Raw genomic sequence first — 19,927 nt, 5'->3', positions numbered from 1 at the left:
GAGACTACTAGATACCCTATGAGAGGCTACTTCTTCCAAAACAATAATCCCGTTCCCTTCTTGGGCACCCTGATCAACCAATATGCTCCTAATGCTGCAACGATATCGAACAAAATAAAGGCCCACAGCAGACCAAAGTTTCTCCATCTCTCACTGTATCGAATACTGAGAGTTCCAAGGTATGTATCGGTTGACGCAATCGGACAGTAGAGGCAAGTCTGGTTCGATCCTGGGTTTGATAGCGCACCGCCCACCGCCTGAACGAACTGTCCGACATACTCACCGCAAGTGAGGTTCGCTGGAGTTTGGAACTGCAGAAACTCAATTTCTGAGCAGGTGACCTCTTGCCTACCGACGCCGTTCGAGATCATGGCACCGATGAGGTATGTCAACGGGGAAACACGGTACATGAAGGTCCAGAATCCGGGGAGGCCCGAATATGGGACGAGAACACTATGCAAATGTTAGAAGATCTTAGAAAAGATTAGAAGACATGAGAAGATAGAACATAAAGGATTGTGGAAGTAAGTGACTTACCCGCAGAACACAAGAGACATCATAAACAGGAACAAACCAAAGGTCGCTCCAACCTCAGCAGTCGGCGCCCCAGCGACACACATATGCGAGAAAGTCCCCTCATACACCATAAAAGCCCACGTCAAGAGAAACATGAAGGATCCTCTTTCATGCTGTGTATCCGTAATACGACCATTATCATACATACCAACGAGAAAGTAAAACGGAAGATAGACTACCAAAGATGCCACAGAATTCCAAGCCATTTCGATGACCGTGTTGGCGAGAATAAGGTTATACCAAGCATATGTTTTGGAAGAGCTTTCACGGCCTTCGTACAGCGTGCGTTGGGTGACGAAACCGGGCATGGTTTGGTAGGTTAAGAATGCGAAGATTACGAGGAGCATGAAGATCGAGAAGAGTTGGTTCTGGAGACCTTGGAGAGAGAGTGGGGAGTTCTGGAAAGAGAGGCCGATGAAAAGACTCTGAGACGTGTTAGTAAATGCTTGTGAAAGGGGAGTGGCTGACTTGCCGTGATGAAGCAAAGGGATAGTTTCGAGTAGATGTAGGTCGGTGTTCTCCAGTATTGCTGGGCCACGCGCTGGGTGCAAGCCAGGAACTGCTGTGATACCGAAGCAGCGTAAGAGGTATCCTCTGTGTCTGCTTCGCTAGAGACATGCCTCGACTGACTTAAGTTGCCAAGCTCCTTCTGCACACCGTCGAACTCAGAGCTAGCCTTCCACGTCTCGACCCAGTCATGATCCGTATGAGCACCCGGTGCAGCACCAATCACATGCAGCATCCACTCAGCAGGATTCTCCTCTGATCGGCAAGGTACAGCACCATGCTTCTCAAAGTATCCAGTCAGGGCGGTGGTATTATCACCAATGTCGCCAAAGTAAACAGTCCTGCCACCTTTTGCCAGAAGTAAGAGTCGGTCAAATTGCTGAAAGATGATGCCGGATGGTTGGTGGATGGTACACAGGATAGCTAACCCGTGGTCCGCGAGCTTCTTGAGAAGGGATACAATTGCCCATGCTGTTTGACTATCGAGGCCAGAGGTAGGTTCGTCAAGAAAGATGAGGGCTTCGGGTTTGGCGACTAGCTCGACACCAATGGAAAGACGCTTCCTTTGCTCTACGTTGAGACCTGATTTGTTAGTCGTCTGCAGCAGTTATAGGTTGGTAGAGTGACATACCTTTACCTGGAACTCCGATAACAGCATCTGCATAAGGACCCATCTCCAATAAGTTGATCACCTCTTCAACATAGTCAATCTTGTCTTGCATGGAAATGGCAGTCGGTTGTCTGAGAACTGCACTGAAACGGAGGGCCTCCCGAACGGTAGATGTCTCGAGGTGGATGTCTTGCTGCTGCACGTATCCCGTGGTTCTCTGGAATGACTTGCCTCGAGGTAGTCCATTCACAAGGATGTCGCCAGTGATGACACCCATGGTGACCCGATCAGCTAACACATCGAGAAGCGTGGTCTTGCCAGCTCCAGTGGCACCCTATGAACGTTAGCCCATGTCTGTGCTCAGTGCAAACCACGCGAGAAAACGTAAGACTTTAAAAGAGGATTCCAAGGAAAACTCAGTCAAGAGTCACCTAACTTCAGGCTAGGTTTCTTAACTCTCTTCATCACTTAAGATAAAGGTCCTAAGCCTTCTTGTCTCCCCCTATCACTTACCATTAAAGCAGTCAGTTTTCCTGGTTGAACCCAACCATAAACGTCCGAGAGAATGCGGCGCGTCTCCCCCTTCACCTTCACATCATAGCAGACATTCCTCCAGCAAAACGTCGAAGAACTTGATGGTTTCTCAGTCGGTGGGTTTACCGTGTCGTCGCTAGCCGCTCGCGGAGGCTGGCAATCTGAACTGACGGCTTCTTCGTCTGATGCCCCTTTGCGCTGAGGGCCCTGGCCCTTGCGAAATACCAGGATCTCACCCTTGGAGGCTTCAGGTGAGAAGTACTCCGCCGCAAAGAGATAGGTGAAGGTGAAGAAGATGATGAAAGCGATCAGGATGCCGTAGTTCCTAACCTGATTAGCGTTATCTAAAAGACAGGAGCCACAAGGTACCTCCAAAGGTGCGAGTAGTAGTATCTGTAAACAGTTCCAATAAAAAAGTCACCGTCGATATAACCTCGACCTGGCAGAGCACCAGCAACGGAACATGTTCGCTGCATCGGCTCGATATTCTCGTACCCCGGACCAGAAGGTATCATTGTCTGACATCCAAAAGACCTACCCGAGAACTCATTCGCAATCAGAGATTCGTAAGCGTAAGCGATTGGGTTGACGTAGTTGATCCATCTGAGCCAACCCTTCATGCTTCGAATAGGGAGGACGAATCCAGCGTAGATGACCAAGCCGATGATGAAGATGGCAGCGGGGACGAGGGCTTGATGGACTGTCTTGGAAGACTGGGCGATGGTTCGAAGGATCATCGACATTGTCATGGTAGTGGTGAAACCGAAGAGGAGAAAGATAAAGAAGGCTGAGGCATCGCGACGGAGGTGCACCATAAAGTATAACGGAATATTAAAGGCGAGGGTTGAAATGATCTTGGATGGTAGATCGCAGATGATGGAAGAGACGGACTCGGAAAGAGGGCGGTATAAAGCGTATCTTGCGTGCTTCTCGACGATCGGGCGCTGGACATAGAGAGCAAGGATCTACACCATCATCAGTAGGAACAAGAACGGTGAAGTAACTAACATACTTCCAGAGCACTGCTGAGGCCGTTGAACAATATAGCGAAGAAGATTACCGAGGCCCGTTGGTTCATAGCCTCGGCCGTGCTAGGTAGGTTGAAGTAAACACTGCCAAGAACAAGCGACATGACAAAGTTGACTGCAATCGTAACAACGAAGAAGGTCTTGTCACCGAGAAGTCTCTTGACACCTCGACCAATACACAGCTGGATCTGCATCGGGATCGAGATGGTAAAGGGGCTTTTGTCAGATCTACAAAATAAATCAATGTTTCAGTATCTGATTGATAGAAGGTGACTTACGTAAATTTAGCCTTCTGGGCCCTTCTAATATCCTTCAGAGTCTCAACTTGTTTACCATCGAGAGGATACTGGATCTCAAATGCAGCGATATCACTGAGAAGCGAAGCCCTATGCTGGCTCATTCTCCACTCGTCGGCAAATTCATCGGGACTGCGAGGTACTTTATTCTCAAAGCCAGGTCTCACGATCCGTTCATCGGGGTTCGTGAGGGATGTTAGGAAGTCGGCGGTTGTTTGGCGCGGAGGGCATTCGAAGCCCATCGTGGTAAAGTATCGTGTCGCTTCGCTTGTCGGGCCGAAGAAGATCTGGCGGCCTTCGTACAGGAGGAGGACTTTATCGAACTCCTGAGAATAGTTAGTCGTCGGTATCAGAAGGTGACCGGGAGGTACTTGCATCATATGCGGCCTGACTGGCCTGATACATCGCAACAACCGCACTCGCACCACCAAGTTTCGTTCCAAGCCTCAATTTCCTCACAAACTCCAACGCCGTGGCACTATCCAGTCCCCTCGTGCTATTATCCCAACATTGAATGGCGCTCTGGTTCAGAATCGCCTCTGCAATACTAACCCTCTTTCTCTCACCGCCACTAACACCTCTAACAAAATCATCTCCTACTTTGGTGTTGAGGGTGTTGGAGATACCGAACATGGCCATCACAGCGTCTCTCATGTGTTCAGCGTAGACGTGGCGGGATATGTTGGCGACGATATGCTGGGGCGTGCGGGCGAGGGCTGCGAAGAGGAGGGTATCGCCGACGGTCAGTTGGGGGAAGTGGATGTCTGTTTCGGCTTGGTAGATTACTTCTCCTCTGAAGTTGCGGTGCATTAGATCCCAAGGGATACCTAGAAGGTTAGACGATGTGAGAAACGGGGTGAGTAGGAAATAGTACCTTGGTAGTTGAACTCGGATGCGTCGTCGAGATGTAGCCCGTGAGTATGTCCAGCGATTGTCTTGAGAAGTGTAGAAACGCCACTGTAATTTCATGTCAGAATCATAATAATGGCTAAGATGGCTGACGACGTACCTCCCCGGACGACCCAGAACAAGAAGCAACTCTCCACTCTTAACAAGCCCATCAAAATCCGAGATAATCTTGACCTTCTGCTTCCTCTTCGCAAACCAATCAAGCGCAGCAAGGGGACTTCTCCAAATAACATTGAAGACATCTTTCTGAAACTCAGTCGGATCGCTGAATCCATGCACACTAAGATTGCGCCAGGATACGCCAGCTGTATACCGCGGATGCTTACTCGGGTCTTTGGAAAAAGCGTGAAGGAGAGCTTTGACCCATGATTCAGGTTGGAAGTCTGGGGACTTGGGGTCAAGGCGGGAATCTTGAGCGACGAATGGGTTGGTGTTGGTTGAGAGGGCGGAGAATGTACGAGTTAGAGAGAATGTGCGGGCTAGTTGGAGGACTGGCTCGGTGGTTTCTTCGACGGTTGTGTCGGCCTCTGTGTCTTGGGGAGTTGAGGGGGGCGTACGCTCATGCATTTTGACGGAGTGGCTAGTAAGAAATAGATCGAACGAGTGAATTTTACTTTTCCCTGTAGGTAGTTGGTAACGAATGAAGACGTTGTGCGGCTTCATATAAGAAGTCTACGAAACCGGCTGCATACGTCGTCATCATGAGCCCACATTCTTGCAATTTCCGAAACATTATTCCATGTACTCCATACCATAGCTAAAGTGTTATATGCGTAGCGATATCCCAACGCCGTTCAAGATATCTCTAACCCTGCTATCTCATCAAGTCTTCACATGCGACGCCGTTGAGATCCCGGCACTAACCCAAACAAGCCACCATCCACTCCACTTCTTTCTCTCCCTAAGCCCAAAACGGAATGTCGGCGCCGAAACATCAACTTCATCTTCTCCCTTAAACTTGTTCAACGCCGTCTCTCTTCTCCGTTGTTACTTCTTACTTTTTCAGCATCGCTATCGGAGTCTTCCAAAATGCCGCCGACTCCACCTCTTTCCGAACGTCGACTCCGGAGTACCTTGACGTCCAAAGCTTGTGATTCTTGCAAGGCTAGAAAGATCCGCTGTTCCGGTTAGTCAATGACCCGGGCTTGTAAATTTTGAGGCTGATTGTGCAGGTTACCCTCCGCCGTGCCAGAGCTGTATCGTGAGTGGATATCAGTAGCTGCAAAGTGGTACTGAGATTGACGTGCATAGACCCGAGGCGCGACTTGTCGATTTGGGACGCGCAAAATACCACTTCGGAAGAACGGTCAGTCTAATCTATCCTAAGTTTTTCTCATGTCTAACGCCTGTAGTTAATCGAAATCTATTACTGACTACCAGCGAAACGTCGCCCAACATTAAACTCAATGACGGTAGCCCTGCTGGGCAGAATCTTGTGGTATGTCTCAGCGGATTCTTCCGTTCCTTATTAGCTAACCCGTCTAGCCTGATGCAGATCTGAAGCGAGATACCGCCTTTCATCCTCTACAGAATGATCTCTTCATAGACCGGATCTTGTTTGGGTCATCATCAACAGATGTTCCAAATGCTGATGAACGATTTTCTCTAAAAGTGAGCTTGTTATGGTTATGAAATCAATGCTCAAGACTAACTTGGCAACAGGGAATCGGCCTGTTGAGTACGTCTTCGATCCCTCCGGATTACCTGTAGCATTGGCTCACTGTTCACAGGCGGTACTCATAGTGTCACATTCTTCTCTGACAGTAGACTCGAGACACTCTCGGCCAAGCTTCAGAATAACAAGGTCAATGACCTTATACGGCGAATGTCTTCGGTCATCAACAGCAGGGCCAAGATAACGACCAGTACCTCGCCTGAGCATCTTCCTGAGCTAACCCTTCCATCGATGAACTATTTATCTGCTGCAAAATACATAGCTAGTCAGTCGTCTACACTAAAATGGGGTGAACCATGGAACTAATTCACTGCAGTATATCATGAACAAGTCCATCCTCTCTTTCCTCACCTAGATCGCGACTCATTCGACTCCAACGTCGCAGATCCTAATCTCAGCACAATCCTCATTAACGATACTGCCTTCTCTGCTCTTTATCACTCCGTCCTCGCTCTCGGTAGTCTCCATGACGGTGGCGGTAGCTTTGAACCGGGGAAGGGAAAGGCATGGGAATTACTCTCCGTCGCATTAGCCAAGGTACCCGATCTCCCAAAGGCCAAAAGCTCACTGGTCGCTCTCCAAGCGATAACAACAATTGCGGTTTATTGTCTCGGCGTACCTTGTATATCCATCGAGCATAGAATCATGACGGAGATGGCGCGTATGGCCCAAGATCTAGCACCTTCTCTTTGCAAAGGCCCCAGTGCAAAGTCGTTCTATAGGGTATTTTGGGTCGTTTACGTGATAGAGAAGATCATGAGCTTCCACTTTGGCCGCCCTTCTGTAGGTTATTCCATGATGTTTCTGGTCCTCTGGCTCACTTTTACAGGCTATAATCGATGCTAATATCATCGCGCCTATGCCTTACATACCTGACACCCACCTTGGAACCGCCAACTGGACGCACATACTCGCTCAACAGAGCCGTCTTTTGTCACGAGCGATGAATGCTCTGTTTTGTCCTGGTGTCTGCCACAGTGGATCGCAATACTTCTTGATGACAATTGATCAACTCCTCGAAGACCTTGAACAGTGGAGGGCTTCTATCGCTGAGGAATTTCGCCCAGGATACCCGGCACAGTTCAATTTCCTTCGAAGGCCGGTACACGGTACAGTTAAGATCTGGATCAACTATCTCTACTGCAGCCTCAAACTCATCTTGCTGAGGAGCCGGCTACAGATCGACAGCTCTCAGGGCAGCGGAATGGGAAATACAAGTCATAGTGAGCAGCTCATAGAGGTTTCTCGTTCAGTACTCGAGATTATTACATATGTTGACGTCGAGCCCTCAACACCAATGTGGTAAGTTACACTAATGACCTGAGCCACGCTGTATACTAAACAATCTGCAGGATTATCGCAGCTGTTCCACTCTGCGCCCTCTTTGTTCTTTTCGACCACGTCATCAGCAATCCCAAGTCTCCGGACACAAGAAGTAACCTCGCTCTACTCAACATTGCGGGTGGACATTTCAGTCGTATTGAGTTCGCGAGTGGAGGAACGTTGCCTGGCTCGCTTATCAGTGAGTTTACATATATCGCACGCGAATACATCAATCAGTGCGACAACCAGGATTCACTGAAGGGAGCTCAAAGCATGATGCCCTCTGCAAATCATGATATCTCAGGGGACGAAACTTGTACTTCTGGAGTGAGCCACAGTCTTGAGCAGGAGGTAAGTCAATATCTCGGCACCTTGCTTCTAATCTAACGGTCGCAGCTCGAGATGGCTCAGGCTACAGTACTGAACTCTACAACACTGCTGGATCCGATCTATGCACCGATAGAAAGTCTCTGGGACAGTGGAAATGATCCACTATATGGTATAGATGTGATGAACCTTTTTAATAGTATTATGTAAGAGTAATCTATCTGTGAAGGTAGAGCTGGATTGTGGAGGGGTCGAATGATTAGAGATTAGATGACAGATGAACCCAGGCTGGCACCAGGGAACTTATCCTTGATTCCATCCTCAAAGCTCTGTCCACCAACAGTCAAGTCCTTGAAGGCGGGGCAAGCGAGGTTCAGAACGGCGGAACCGAGAGCGTCAGTGATGAGTTCAAGTGGAGTCGCGATGATAGAGAACAGAGTCGAGAGAGAGTTTGGTGCAACGGTCTTGACGATCTCAAAGACAAAGCAGAGCAGGTTGTTACCCTCAAGAAGCTTGGTGAGATTGAGAACTCCGCCAGTGATGCTGCTTACGTCCACTCCAGCGTAGCTATTCACCTCTCCCATGTTGCCTCCGATGCTGTATTCATTAGTATATACCTTAATGTTTGCATGGGTTTGCTTACCTTCCGAGCTCAGGGTACTTGGTAATCAGGTTGAGAAGATCCAAGTTGAGACTGATAAGACCGTAGTCAACTGACCTACGGTACCAGTTCTCAGGTATTCTCTCCCAGCCACGCTTGTACACAAGCTTTCCATCTCTCTCATGGACAGCAAAGAAACTCTTCAGTGTTCCAAGGTCTATCTGTCATCAGCAAATTGACTGTAAGTTCAGAAATACTTCACTTACCCATGATGTCCTCTGTGCTTCCAACAGTATGGTTTGAAAGCAACCGACAAGCAAAGAAGTATCCCGCATTTCGCGCAATCATCCCCGTAAAAGGCCCGTAGTAAAAGTTGGGATTGGTAGCAACAGTCTCATGGAATCGAAGCTTCGCTCGCTTTGCGAAAGCGTCAAAGTCATAAGTACCCTCTTCAGAAGCCATGTCGTAGAGCGACTGAAACAGCTTCATGTCCATGGTAGATGCATCTCCGGTGACGTACAGGTCATCCCTCGTGTTGGACGAATCACCTTCGATGATGTTGTGCGAACCATTCAGACCCCGTGGTGTTCCCAACAGCCCGAAGAGGTTACCCAGAATATTCTGTGAGCCACTGGCGGTGTTGCCGATGGAGAAGCCTGGGTTGAGAGACAGAGGGTTTCCGACAAAGACTGTTCCCATTGTCGCCAAGATAGTAGCCAGGTCTACTCCCATTCCGTAAACTTGATTAATAGCACCCGCTACCTCTACGAGACTTGTAACACCCTTACGGCTGATGTATCCATGGTTCGCCAGCGCATTGAGGCCAGGACAGGGCCCTCGTTGGTCACCCTTTTCAAAGTTGGGTGGGATGAATTCGTGCTCGCCAGTTACCTCAATAGGCTTGCTCGCGAGACCAAGCGAAAGCCTCTTATCATGACTTCGAACCGCATCGTTCACCTTCCCCGAGAGTCTTGCAGAAACGACCTTTCCGACAGGACCTTCGAGGTATGATGGGAAGCCATACACACCAAAGCAGAGGAAAAGTGAAAGAAAGTAATGCCACTGCATGACGAGTAGCTAGATAGTAAATGAGTGTAACAAAAGAACGAGTGTGAAGAAAGTAAAAGAAATGCCGAGAGGATTAGAAAAACATACGATGTGTTTGGCTAGCCAGCTTCTTCCCTATCTACCCTCATTGCGCAATCATATTCCGTCCCAGTCGATATTAAGATCTGCTTCCCCCCTCTCCTGACAGGCCGCAGCCGCAAACCACGGAACCGGGACAAGCATGCCGGTAGGTGGAAAAGCCAGCCAGATTCGGTAATTCCTTGAAACACATCACTTAGGTCGAATTGGGGAAGCAATACCCGTTGAAGAAAGACTTTGCCTAAAGGGCGTTGGGCGTTTCACGTTTTCTAGTTTGAGTTTCCCGATGTGACGCTGCTTTATGAATGGGGATAAGTTTTTGTGAAGTGCCGACTTTGGTTCGGAAGCTAAAATAACGCATGACATCTGTGTCTCAGATGGTTAATGCAAGTTGCTCGAGCAATTAAGTCTGTGCAGAGTAAATCACGAGTCAGCGCAGACTATGGGATAGATATCGTGATATGTAGAGTATGCAGGTCAATTTTGACAGAATGATCCAAATCTCTGGAGATCACGCAAGCGAACTTGGCATTCTCCCGGCGGAAAGGAACCAGTGGAACCTGCTCGCAGTCACTGCCACTTCACCAGGGGTCAACCATCTAGACAACACAAGGATACCCTACCCCCCACCAAATTATCGCTCTGTTGATCGCCCAGCATCCCCTGCGCAAAGAAAAAGCAAAAAAGTCGGGCTGACAGTGTAACATTCCAGAGCAAGTTTTCTCTCGGCTAGTTGAGTTTGTTCCAGTGAACTTGGGCTATTCACCGGGTCAAATGTTGAGATTGCCGACTAGCTTGCGAGCTCCTCATGGAGTAGAGTACCATCGGTTAGAGCAACATACCATAATCCAGGCAGACATTGATAGCAGAACCGGCTCTTTGGCTCGGTGCTGATCTCCCCATACCAGGATATCCTGTACCGAAACACTCCTCATCAGTTTTTAACATGTTGTTGTTTCCTCTGCTGCACGTCGATGTTTTGAGCTGATTTGAAAGGCACCAATCCACCCGGCGTTTCCGACCTGTTTTTGTTTTCTTTCTCTGTCATTCTTCGCTCCGAGGCCCAAACCGTTTATGGTCTTTTTGATCCGGTCGGCAATGAAGGTCCTTGGTTTGCTGGCACTAGTGCTGGCTTTATTTCAGCTTGGTGTATCGGCCGCCGCGGCGCCCGAAGAGCCTCCAACTTGTGGTGTAGGTGAAGCTTTTTTACCACCGTCGAGATGCGGTTGGCTAACTCGTACGTAGGCACTCTGTATTGAGGAGGAAGCAATCAAGTCGCCTTGCGGTCTGAACACTACTTGTATCTGTACAAATGTTGAGCTTAATGAGAAGATCTCGGTTTGCGTCGCGGCGAATTGTACGGTGCGGGAGAGCTTGTGTAAGTTTGTTCCCCAGCTGTCCCGGGCGGCTACTGATTGAGTGGTTAGTGGTTCAGAGTTACTCCAAGCATACTTGCAAAGCGCCATCTCGCGATCGCACAACACTGGTATGGGTCATCGGTATCGTCTTCCTAATTCTCGGCCTCATAGGCTTTGGTCTGCGTGTCATGGCCAGAGTGTTTGTTGTGAAGCAAACATGGGGATCCGACGATTGGGTCATGCTTTTTGCGGTGGTATGTATCACCGCTTGCCTCTTCTACTCCAGCGCTCACGATTGTATAGGCTCTCATGATACCTCTCAATGCTTTGTCTGTGCAGAGTAAGTCCAAATTTGTCGATTCTCTCAATTCGCTGTTAACAGATGGCAGTATCGCGCGTGGGACTTGGTAAAGACATATGGAACGTTCATCCCGATGATATCACCGATTTTCTTTACGTGAGTCCATCTCCCTCTGACACATTCACCTGACTGACACATACCAGCTATTCTACTGGGATGAACTTCTGTATCTCGGAGCGTTGCCCGTCACCAAGATCTCCATTCTTCTCTTCTATCTCAAAGTCTTTCCCGGTAAAAGAATTCGAATGGCATGCTGGATTTTTATCGGTCTGAACGTTGCATACTTCATCACGTTTGAGCTCATTTCCATCTTCCAGTGCAGACCAATTGAGGGCGCTTGGAGAGCATGGGACAAGGAGTTCAAGGCTAAGTGCAACAACATCAATCTACAGGGTTGGTTTGCGGCGATCTTGAACATTATTCTTGATGTTGGAACGATGGTCATACCGCTGAAGGAGCTTTATGGGCTGTCGATGTCGCTGAAGAAGAAGATACAGCTCATGCTCATGTTCAGCGTCGGCATCTTGTAAGATTTCCTCCTCAACGCCATTTGTCTCGCTAACAAAATCAGCGTCACGATTGTCAGTGCAGTCCGCCTTCAATCTCTAGCAAGCTACGCAACAACCAGCAACGTAACCCGTAAATCTCCCCAACCCCCCTCCCACATTCCGCTCTAACAGCATACAGAGGACTACGTTGAAATCGGATACTGGAGCACAATCGAAGTGCCCGTGGGCATAATCTGCGCCTGCATGCCCGCCATCCGCGCGCTGTTCGGCATCATCTTCCCCAAGGTCTTCGCCTCGACGAACCGCAGCAAGAACAGCTACGCCAACATCTCCAAGGAGTCGAAGCAACCAACCGGTGACAGGAAGGGCGGCAATACGCCGCAGATCACCATTGAGACGGAGATCTCGACCAGGTACTCGCGCCACCACGATGATTCTTCGGTAATTGAACTTACGCAGATGGGGAGGGAGCAGCAGGGCCACGAGGAGACTGCGTGGACGGAGAGGAGGCCGGCTGTTCCGTCTGAGCCTGTATGATTTGTGTCGATCATCGTGTCATTTGATGTGACCTGGAAAAGTTTAGTTACTTAGTGTCTCCCTGACTCACTCATTGCTGTTTACATACAAGAATTGAGATTTCTTTGTCGTTGATTATGTTATGCACTAGTGACTATGTCTAAACCAAAAGGGTTCTTGGGCCAGAGGTTATTGTTGAGGCTTGCACGTTTATAGCTACGATCGTCCGGGGAAATGTTTCACCAACTGACACCGTCGCACAGACGGGACAAGCATGCCTGATCCCCGTAGTCTAGCTCAACGGTCAGCCCTGCTGTAATGAAGTGGCGATATTAAATGTTCTAGACTGCGAATATCGCCATTCGCGGCTCGGGCAGATCCCTAAAGTCTATGGAATTGTGTTATCCGTACCTGAAGTCTGTTATTTTTGGCACCCTCTCATTTCACTTAGGTATACCGTCCTGTATCACCCACTTCAAGTCATTGTTTCACTTGTCAAGATGACAGGTGGAATCTCCGCATCCTGGCCGATGCTACACTGACCACGCTGCCCTGTCACTAACTAGATACAACGGCATTTCAAGTTCCCTTTTCCCCTTCTGCCCAACTCCACCGCGATTACGACTGTAACGCGCGAGTACAACCTTGCGCCTTGTTAATTCATTAGTCCAGGGGCCACGAACCCCAAGGTCTCCGCCTCGAGTTACTTCGTGTGTCTTTCGTTTCTTTTTTTTCTCGGGCATCAGAAGGATTCCGTCAATCTGCTCCATCGGTGCGCACTGAATCCTTCGCCCGTTCTTGATAAGCGGAATCGATCAGACTCCCACGTTCCGCTTTCATACCGACGTTTCCATCCGGGTGTGAGAGGCTGAATGCGTGCTTCTGTTCCTGGAATACCTCCTGGCGATCGTTTTTACAGGCGGGGTTTGGTAGTATTTTGGGAGGCATGGTCCTAATTTCTCCTCTTTATTATCTACCTGGCACGGCACGGCATTTGGAATTCTGGCTTCATGCTCTAGAAAGCCGTCCATTCATTCTATTCACACTTTTGGGTTTTCTAAGTGCTTGGCGCTGAGTAGCCAATATGCGTTTGTCGTTCGTTATTACGTGCATTTCTGTTCTGGCTGATTCAGCCTCTGCTTTGTATGTCCCCCAGTCTCTCTATTACTGCATCATATCCATACTAACATCAGTATTGACAGTTCTGTTCCATGGAGTTCTTCCTCCAAGGAGCATAATCCTTTCATCGGCAAGCGCGATACCACCGTTGAATACGACTATGTAGTCGTCGGTTCTGGGGCAGGTGGTGGCCCTGTCGCCGCCAACCTCGCCGTCGCTGGCTTCAAAGTCCTTCTCATTGATGCCGGCGGTGACTCTGGCGATGACTGGGTTGAGAAGCTTCCCGCCTTACATCTCATGTCGACTGAGTTCGAGGACACACGGTGGAACTACTTCGTCAATCACTACCCTGATGCCAAGCAACAGAAGAAGGACTCCAAGATGGTTTACCAGAAGGCCGATGGTAGCTACTATGTTGGACTCACCCCGCCTAAAGATGCAAAGCCTTTGGGTGTTCTTTATCCTCGTGCTGGTACTCTCGGTGGATGCACCCGTCACAATGCCCTCATCACTATCGCTGCTCATGACAGTGACTGGTCTTACATTGCCAGTCTTACGGGTGATGACTCTTGGAACCCTGACAACATGCGCTCTTACTTCGAGAAGATAGAGAAGAACATGTATCTCCCTAGCAGTATTATCGGCCACGGCTTCAGTGGCTGGTTGGGCACATCTCTGACCTCACTGTCCCTGGTAGTTGAGGATCAGAAGCTTCTGTCCCTGATCATCTCTGCTGCTTCGGCAATGGGTAAGGGCCTTCTGGGCTTCGTCCTGAGCACTGTCGCAGGCCTTGGCCAAGTCTTGCTTCGTGATCTCAATGCACCAGGCCAAACCAGCAAGACCGGTCTCTACCAGGTTCCTCTGTCGATGACTGACAACGTTCGTGGTGGTCCCCGAGACTTTATCCTCAACACTGCCAAGGCTGTCAACAAAGATGGATCCCGCAAGTACCATCTTGATATCAAGCTCAATACTCTTGTAAGTCACCAAATACGTATACCGCCTCAGTACTCACATATTCGCAGGTCACCAAGATCAACTTCGACAAGAGCGGCTCCAAGCCTCGTGCCGTCGGCGTCAACTACATGCAAGGCGCAAGCCTCTACCGCGCCGATCCTCGCTCCGGCTCAGCCAAGCCCACTGGTACCGGCAGCGTCAAGGCCAAGCGCGAAGTCATCATCTCTGCTGGCTCCTTCAACACTCCTCAACTCCTGAAGCTCAGTGGCATCGGTCCCAAGAAGGAGCTTGACTCTTTCAAGATTCCTGTCCTGGTCGATCTTCCTGGTGTTGGAACCAACATGCAGGATCGATATGAGAACACTGTTATTGGTAAGACTGATAGTGACTTTGTTATCACATCGAAGTGTACTTTCCTTGAGACTCTGCCAGACCCTTGCTTGGAGCAGTACAAGAAGGGTCTTGGTCCTATCACAAAGGGTGTGTATGGAACCAACGGTATTGCTATCGCTATTATCCTCAAGTCTTCGGTCGCCGAAGACGAGCCCGATCTTCTCATCTCTGGTGCCCCAGCCAAGTTCAAGGGCTACTTCCCCGGCTATGCCGCTGACTCACTCGCCGACGCCGAGCACTGGGCTTGGATCATCCTCAAGGCTCACAGCCGCAACAACGCTGGTACTGTCACTCTCAAGTCAACTGACCCTCGTGACATGCCCATCATCAACTTCAACTACTTTGACACTGGCATCAACGCCAACGGAGAAGGCGACAAGGATCTCCAAGCCACATACGAAGGCTTCGAGTTTGCCCGCAAGGCCTTTGACGACTTGATCCCTCTTGACGGCGAGTTCCCTGAAGTTTGGCCCGGAAGCCAGACGAACAATGAGAAGAAGGCGAAACAGTTCCTCAAGGATGAGGCATGGGGTCACCATGCTTCATGCACTGCTGCTATCGGTGCTGACGACGATCCCATGGCTGTACTGGACTCTGAGTTCAAGGTTCGGGGTACCGAGGGTCTGCGCGTTGTTGATGCTAGTGTTTTCCCCAAGATTCCTGGTTTCTATATCGCACTTCCTTTGTATATTGTTGCCGAGAAGGCTAGCGATGTGATTATCAAGGCGGCGAAAAGTTCTTAGGGCACTTCGAGAAGCTAGCTGCCTGCATGTAGCGTGACCGTTACAACCATGTAGTAGAAGCACCGCTGTACCAACACAGCGATTAGTTCAAACCAGTATTTAATTCTTAAATAATCTATATGTATATAAAGTTTACCAAGTCGCCTACGGCCTCACCGTGTGTTTGTGTTATAATGATGTTAAACGCTATGCGTGCTAGGGAATGGGTTGCAGTTAGTGTTGTATACTTATGATGAATGTTACAAATATCATCCGAGGCTTGGAAAATTTTAAACAAACATTAGGTAAATTATCCTACCTTTATACAATATTGTATTCTCCTACCTCTTCTCAATAAGCAACCTGTCGCCAATCTTCCCTAATGTTATTAGGCAGCTTCTGATTAGGGGCACCAAAAAATCTAACGCTAGGCCCCAAATGCCCAACAATAGTGTCTCTATCAGCAATAGCTTCCTTATGACTGTATGGTGTACGCGGGGTATACAAGACCTCCTCAAAATTCTGCCATTTCTGGGACCTCCTATGCTTGCGCTCTAGCATAGGCGCACGAAACCGGTCCTCCGAAAATTCCCTGCGCATTCGATCAAGATCATCAAAATTTGGGAAATGGTTGGTATGCTTCGCATACAGCCTGTCGTTATCAAATAGACCCCAAGCTCGTTGCCGGTAAGTGGCAAGTTGGATCGCTTTCAACTTCTCGTGGCGTTGATTCCCAAGCGTGAATGTCGTGACTCTGCCCCAATTGATGGCGCTGCGGCCTTGCTGATCTACCCGCGTTTGACTGTAGCAGTGAAATTCCGTCTCAGTGAGGCTATCGGGGAGAAGTTTGGTCCATGAAATCGACTGCGAATAAGGTAACGTCCGTAGCCAGGTTCTAAGAATGGAGTCGTGCCATGACTCCTTTCTTACACAAACCAGTATTTGCATTGAGCAATCTAGACCGCAAGAGGGCAACGATCGGGCCAAATGAAGTCCGTTTGTATCCATGTCTTTCTCATACTCTCTAGCATCGAGGTACGTATTGTCAGGGAATAGTAATCCGTAATCAGAGGGGACAAAATGCCCAGCCGACGGCCCTGTCCTGGACAGCTCGGGTATATCCGGTAACCAAGCATTCGCACCATGCGCGAACAAAGCTCCGTAGAGAGCTGTATAGTATTCATGAACGGACAGTAGTATCCTACAATCAGAGTCTCGGCACATTGCAGCCAGTCGTCTTCTTGTCGCCAATTGTTCTTCGTAATCTGTATCCCACAGATGAAAGATCTTGCAAAGCAGCTCATATCTTGTAAAGGCAGATAGGAACCTATGCCGCTCAGCATTTGTTAGGGCTGCGAACTTGACGACCTCGGTTTCTAGTCTCTGCTCTTTAAAGTAGCTTCCGCTGCCGTCCACCACATCTGGGATGCCAAGGTAAGCTCTGGGAGGATAGACGCTTGTTGCTTTTGAGGTATAGTCTTCAATGAAGAGGACTATTCGGGTAAAAAAGCGCCAGAGGATCTGAAGCTGCTCAACGGTGAAGTCCTTCGGCAGCTTCCTGCTTTGCCAGAATTTTGTTTCTTTGTATCTTTTGGCCGACGCTTGATCTGAAATATCGATAATTATCAGAGCATCACTAAGTATATCGCCAGAAGTGCGAAAAGGAACGATGCCGTTCAGGATATAGCGGATGGCACTTTTCTTGTAAGTGACGAAATGCCATAGCATAGAGGGCGAGGCTTGAATTACCTTCTTGACACTTGCATCAGACTGGAGATGAAAAAGAATCTCCGTCTGAACAAGCGATGGGAGTTTCGAGAATGGATCCATTGTTGACGCAGGGCGTGGGATGAAATTTTAGAGTTCGAGCTTAAGCGTGTCAGAAGGAAATACAGAACGCGCCGGGCGGAGGGAGGACGGCTTCTTATAGTTGGGTAGTCAGGCAGATAAGCTCTCAAAATGGGGAAATGCGTATGTACTTTGTGTAGGTTCATCGTGTCATGATCGCATTCATTTGCAGCCTAAAGTTTAACCTTATGGCGCAATCAGGTGGGTAATTCCGCGGATTTCAGGAACAAAAATACAGAGCAGCTATATAAATACTTTCTGGCCTGTCTGTTAAAATGGGCACTCGGTAAATGAGTTTCATTTTCCCACGACATAAGCGTCTACCCAAAAGCTTGCACCAACCGAGTCTGCCCTCCATAAAACTAGGCCCAGCAATAGGTGAAATGGCAATTATAATAGACCTTCTGTAGTCTAGGGAAGAAAGAAAACTCAAGACCTTGATACTAAGTGACAAAAAGACTTAGGTAACTTAGCATAATTTTAGGATACCTTTTGCGGAGTTTATTTTAATACCCTATATCAAGGTTTAATATTCTCTTGCTCCCTAAGGCTTGTGGCGGAAACCCCATAAAAGGTGTCAGGGGAGTTAGCACAGCAATCCGATGACATTCAGTCTTCACTCTGACGTCAAGTTGACACAACCCTTGATTATCGCCAAGCGTCCTCACAGAGATAAATCCTGGTGACGACATGCTACTATTAAATAAGCTAAAAAGAAATTATATTTACAGCCGTATTTCGGAAGCTCTCTTGTTTACATCGTGACGTGAGAGTAAACCCTTCCTTGGCCTTCAACGAGCTTTGTATCTATTACAACGAGCGCAAAATCCGCCACAACAGTTCATCATGTCAGAAAGACAGATAGCAAAAGTGAGTTCAAGATACAGTGCACTATTGACTCTTTACTAATCGCTGTAATGAGCAGATAGGTATGGTAGGAATGGGCAGCATGGGCTCCATGATGTCCCTCCTCTTTGCCGAGAAAGGTTGCAAAGTCTACTACTTCGACATCAGTATGTGAACATACCTCACCGTAGCTGACAGTCGCTGATAAACCTAAGGCGAATACAATATGAAAGCAGCAGAAAAGATGGTCAAGGACGTCAACGAGGAAACCCGAGTCTTTCGCCAACACAGCTATCAACAACTCTGCGAAGAAATCTACTCCAAGAACCATCCACGGATTATCATATTTAGTATTCCCCACGGAAATCCCGGCGACGAATGTGTCAAGGCTCTTCGACCGTACATGACCAAGGGAGATATCATTCTTGACTGTTCAAACGAGTTCTACGGCAACACGGAACGACGACAAGCGGATCTTGCAAAAGATGGCATTTTTTATGTCGGTTGTGGCGTCTCAGGCGGTTATCAGAGCGCACGAGCCGGTCCGTCAATGTCACCAGGCGGCGACCCCCAAGCCCTCGAAATTATCATGCCGCTTCTCAGAAGAGTCGCGGCAAAAGATCGCGATGGAAAGCCATGCACCAGCCCAATTGGGCCAGGCGGTTCAGGACATTATGTCAAGATGATCCACAATGGAATCGAACAAGGCATGATGTCAGTTATTTCCGAAGTTTGGTACATCCTTACCAAGGGTCTTCAGCTCAGCTATGAGGCAGCAGCTGGTGTTTTTGAGAAGTGGAATGGAACACCGGAACTTTACAATACTTTCCTGATCTACATCGCTGTTGATATCAACAGGACGAAAGATGAGAAGGGGCGATATGTTCTGGGAAGAATTCAGGATAAGGTTGTGCAGGACATTGATAATACTGAAGGCACGGGGACGTGGTCTTGTGAAGAGGCGGTGAGACTTCACGTCCCTGCTGCGAACATCGTCAGTGCGCATTTGTTCAGATGTACATCGGCTGAACTGAGCCAGCGCGCTGCTAATGCTGAGGCTTCAGGACGTTGGCAGCCCTCAGCGATGGAAGTCTCCTCGAGGGATGAGTTCATCGAAGATCTCCGAAAGGCGACATACTTCAGTCTATTGCTGTGCTTCACGCAGGGTCTGCAGATTATTCGCGAAATGGATCAGCAACGCGAGTGGCATATCAACTACCAAGACCTCCTACACGTCTGGAGCGCCGGGTCAATCATTCAAGCCGGGGGTATCATGGATCTTCTTCACAAAGTCTACAGCGAATCTACCAGCAAGAACAACCTCTTATCCAACAGTCAACTCGAAAAGCAACTAACCGGCCTTCTGCCGTCAATGAAGCGATGCATCCTAACAGCGTTGGATGCTGACATGGTAATCCCAGCAATGAGCCAAAGTTTAGAGTACTATAAGTATTCCACATCCGTAGATCTGCCCACTCAGTTGACGGAAGCGGAGCTGGATTACTTTGGCAATCATAAGTTTGATCTCAAGGAGGAACATCGGGGTGAAACAAGCAAGGGAAAGCATCATTTTGAATGGAAGCCAGCCAAGGGCGAGTCTGACAAGTCTCGGCTTTGAAGATATTAGAGTAGCTTTAGCAAGCAAGAAATTCTTCTGATGTAACATCAGGGTGCCATGATAAACTAGTCTAAACACTTCATAAGATCTACTAAACTTTCCAAAGCCTATTCATCGGTCCCGACTCCCAAGCGTTCGTGCATTCCAT

The 19,927-nt window shown here is 48.7% G+C and overlaps 7 protein-coding genes across 7 annotated transcripts; 4 read left to right on the top strand and 3 right to left on the bottom strand.

The window, feature by feature from the left end:
• Positions 1 to 26: 26 nt before the first annotated feature.
• FPRO_15682 (putative ABC1 transport protein) lies at positions 27 to 5,027 on the bottom strand (the record flags this gene model as incomplete). The annotated part of the gene is made up of 11 exons (XM_031219972.1): positions 27 to 453; positions 538 to 1,001; positions 1,148 to 1,665; positions 1,715 to 2,027; positions 2,207 to 2,552; positions 2,597 to 3,192; positions 3,240 to 3,483; positions 3,534 to 3,877; positions 4,011 to 4,378; positions 4,426 to 4,508; positions 4,561 to 5,027. The coding sequence occupies 11 exons, from the start codon at positions 5,025 to 5,027 to the stop codon at positions 27 to 29; spliced, it is 4,170 nt and encodes a 1,389-aa protein (XP_031085677.1).
• Positions 5,028 to 5,489: 462 nt separating this feature from the next.
• Positions 5,490 to 7,995, top strand: FPRO_15683 (uncharacterized protein; the record flags this gene model as incomplete). The annotated part of the gene is made up of 11 exons (XM_031219971.1): positions 5,490 to 5,586; positions 5,633 to 5,661; positions 5,712 to 5,766; positions 5,813 to 5,898; positions 5,946 to 6,071; positions 6,123 to 6,138; positions 6,191 to 6,400; positions 6,452 to 6,918; positions 6,965 to 7,437; positions 7,488 to 7,809; positions 7,855 to 7,995. 11 exons carry the CDS (start codon positions 5,490 to 5,492, stop codon positions 7,993 to 7,995), a joined length of 2,022 nt encoding a protein of 673 aa, XP_031085676.1.
• Positions 7,996 to 8,051: 56 nt separating this feature from the next.
• Positions 8,052 to 9,454, bottom strand: FPRO_15684 (uncharacterized protein; the record flags this gene model as incomplete). Its single annotated transcript, XM_031219969.1, has 3 exons — positions 8,052 to 8,382; positions 8,429 to 8,603; positions 8,653 to 9,454. 3 exons carry the CDS (start codon positions 9,452 to 9,454, stop codon positions 8,052 to 8,054), a joined length of 1,308 nt encoding a protein of 435 aa, XP_031085675.1.
• Positions 9,455 to 10,630: 1,176 nt separating this feature from the next.
• Positions 10,631 to 12,297, top strand: FPRO_15685 (uncharacterized protein; the record flags this gene model as incomplete). The annotated part of the gene is made up of 8 exons (XM_031219968.1): positions 10,631 to 10,723; positions 10,778 to 10,910; positions 10,960 to 11,144; positions 11,194 to 11,230; positions 11,280 to 11,347; positions 11,395 to 11,777; positions 11,823 to 11,890; positions 11,939 to 12,297. The coding sequence occupies 8 exons, from the start codon at positions 10,631 to 10,633 to the stop codon at positions 12,295 to 12,297; spliced, it is 1,326 nt and encodes a 441-aa protein (XP_031085674.1).
• Positions 12,298 to 13,360: 1,063 nt separating this feature from the next.
• Positions 13,361 to 15,488, top strand: FPRO_15686 (uncharacterized protein; the record flags this gene model as incomplete). The annotated part of the gene is made up of 3 exons (XM_031219967.1): positions 13,361 to 13,419; positions 13,479 to 14,373; positions 14,421 to 15,488. The coding sequence occupies 3 exons, from the start codon at positions 13,361 to 13,363 to the stop codon at positions 15,486 to 15,488; spliced, it is 2,022 nt and encodes a 673-aa protein (XP_031085673.1).
• Positions 15,489 to 15,818: 330 nt separating this feature from the next.
• On the bottom strand, positions 15,819 to 17,297 carry FPRO_15687 (uncharacterized protein; the record flags this gene model as incomplete). The annotated part of the gene is made up of 1 exon (XM_031219966.1): positions 15,819 to 17,297. One exon carries the CDS (start codon positions 17,295 to 17,297, stop codon positions 15,819 to 15,821), a length of 1,479 nt encoding a protein of 492 aa, XP_031085672.1.
• An 864-nt stretch (positions 17,298 to 18,161) lies between these two features.
• FPRO_15688 (uncharacterized protein) lies at positions 18,162 to 19,779 on the top strand (the record flags this gene model as incomplete). The annotated part of the gene is made up of 3 exons (XM_031219965.1): positions 18,162 to 18,185; positions 18,241 to 18,328; positions 18,377 to 19,779. The coding sequence occupies 3 exons, from the start codon at positions 18,162 to 18,164 to the stop codon at positions 19,777 to 19,779; spliced, it is 1,515 nt and encodes a 504-aa protein (XP_031085671.1).
• Positions 19,780 to 19,927: the final 148 nt, after the last annotated feature.

This window comes from Fusarium proliferatum, assembly GCF_900067095.1.
Source record: "Fusarium proliferatum ET1 genome assembly, contig: FPRO_scaffold009, whole genome shotgun sequence".
In the NCBI taxonomy this organism is placed as follows: Eukaryota; Fungi; Ascomycota; class Sordariomycetes; order Hypocreales; family Nectriaceae; genus Fusarium; species Fusarium proliferatum.
This window is presented reverse-complemented; position numbering and strand designations above follow the sequence as displayed.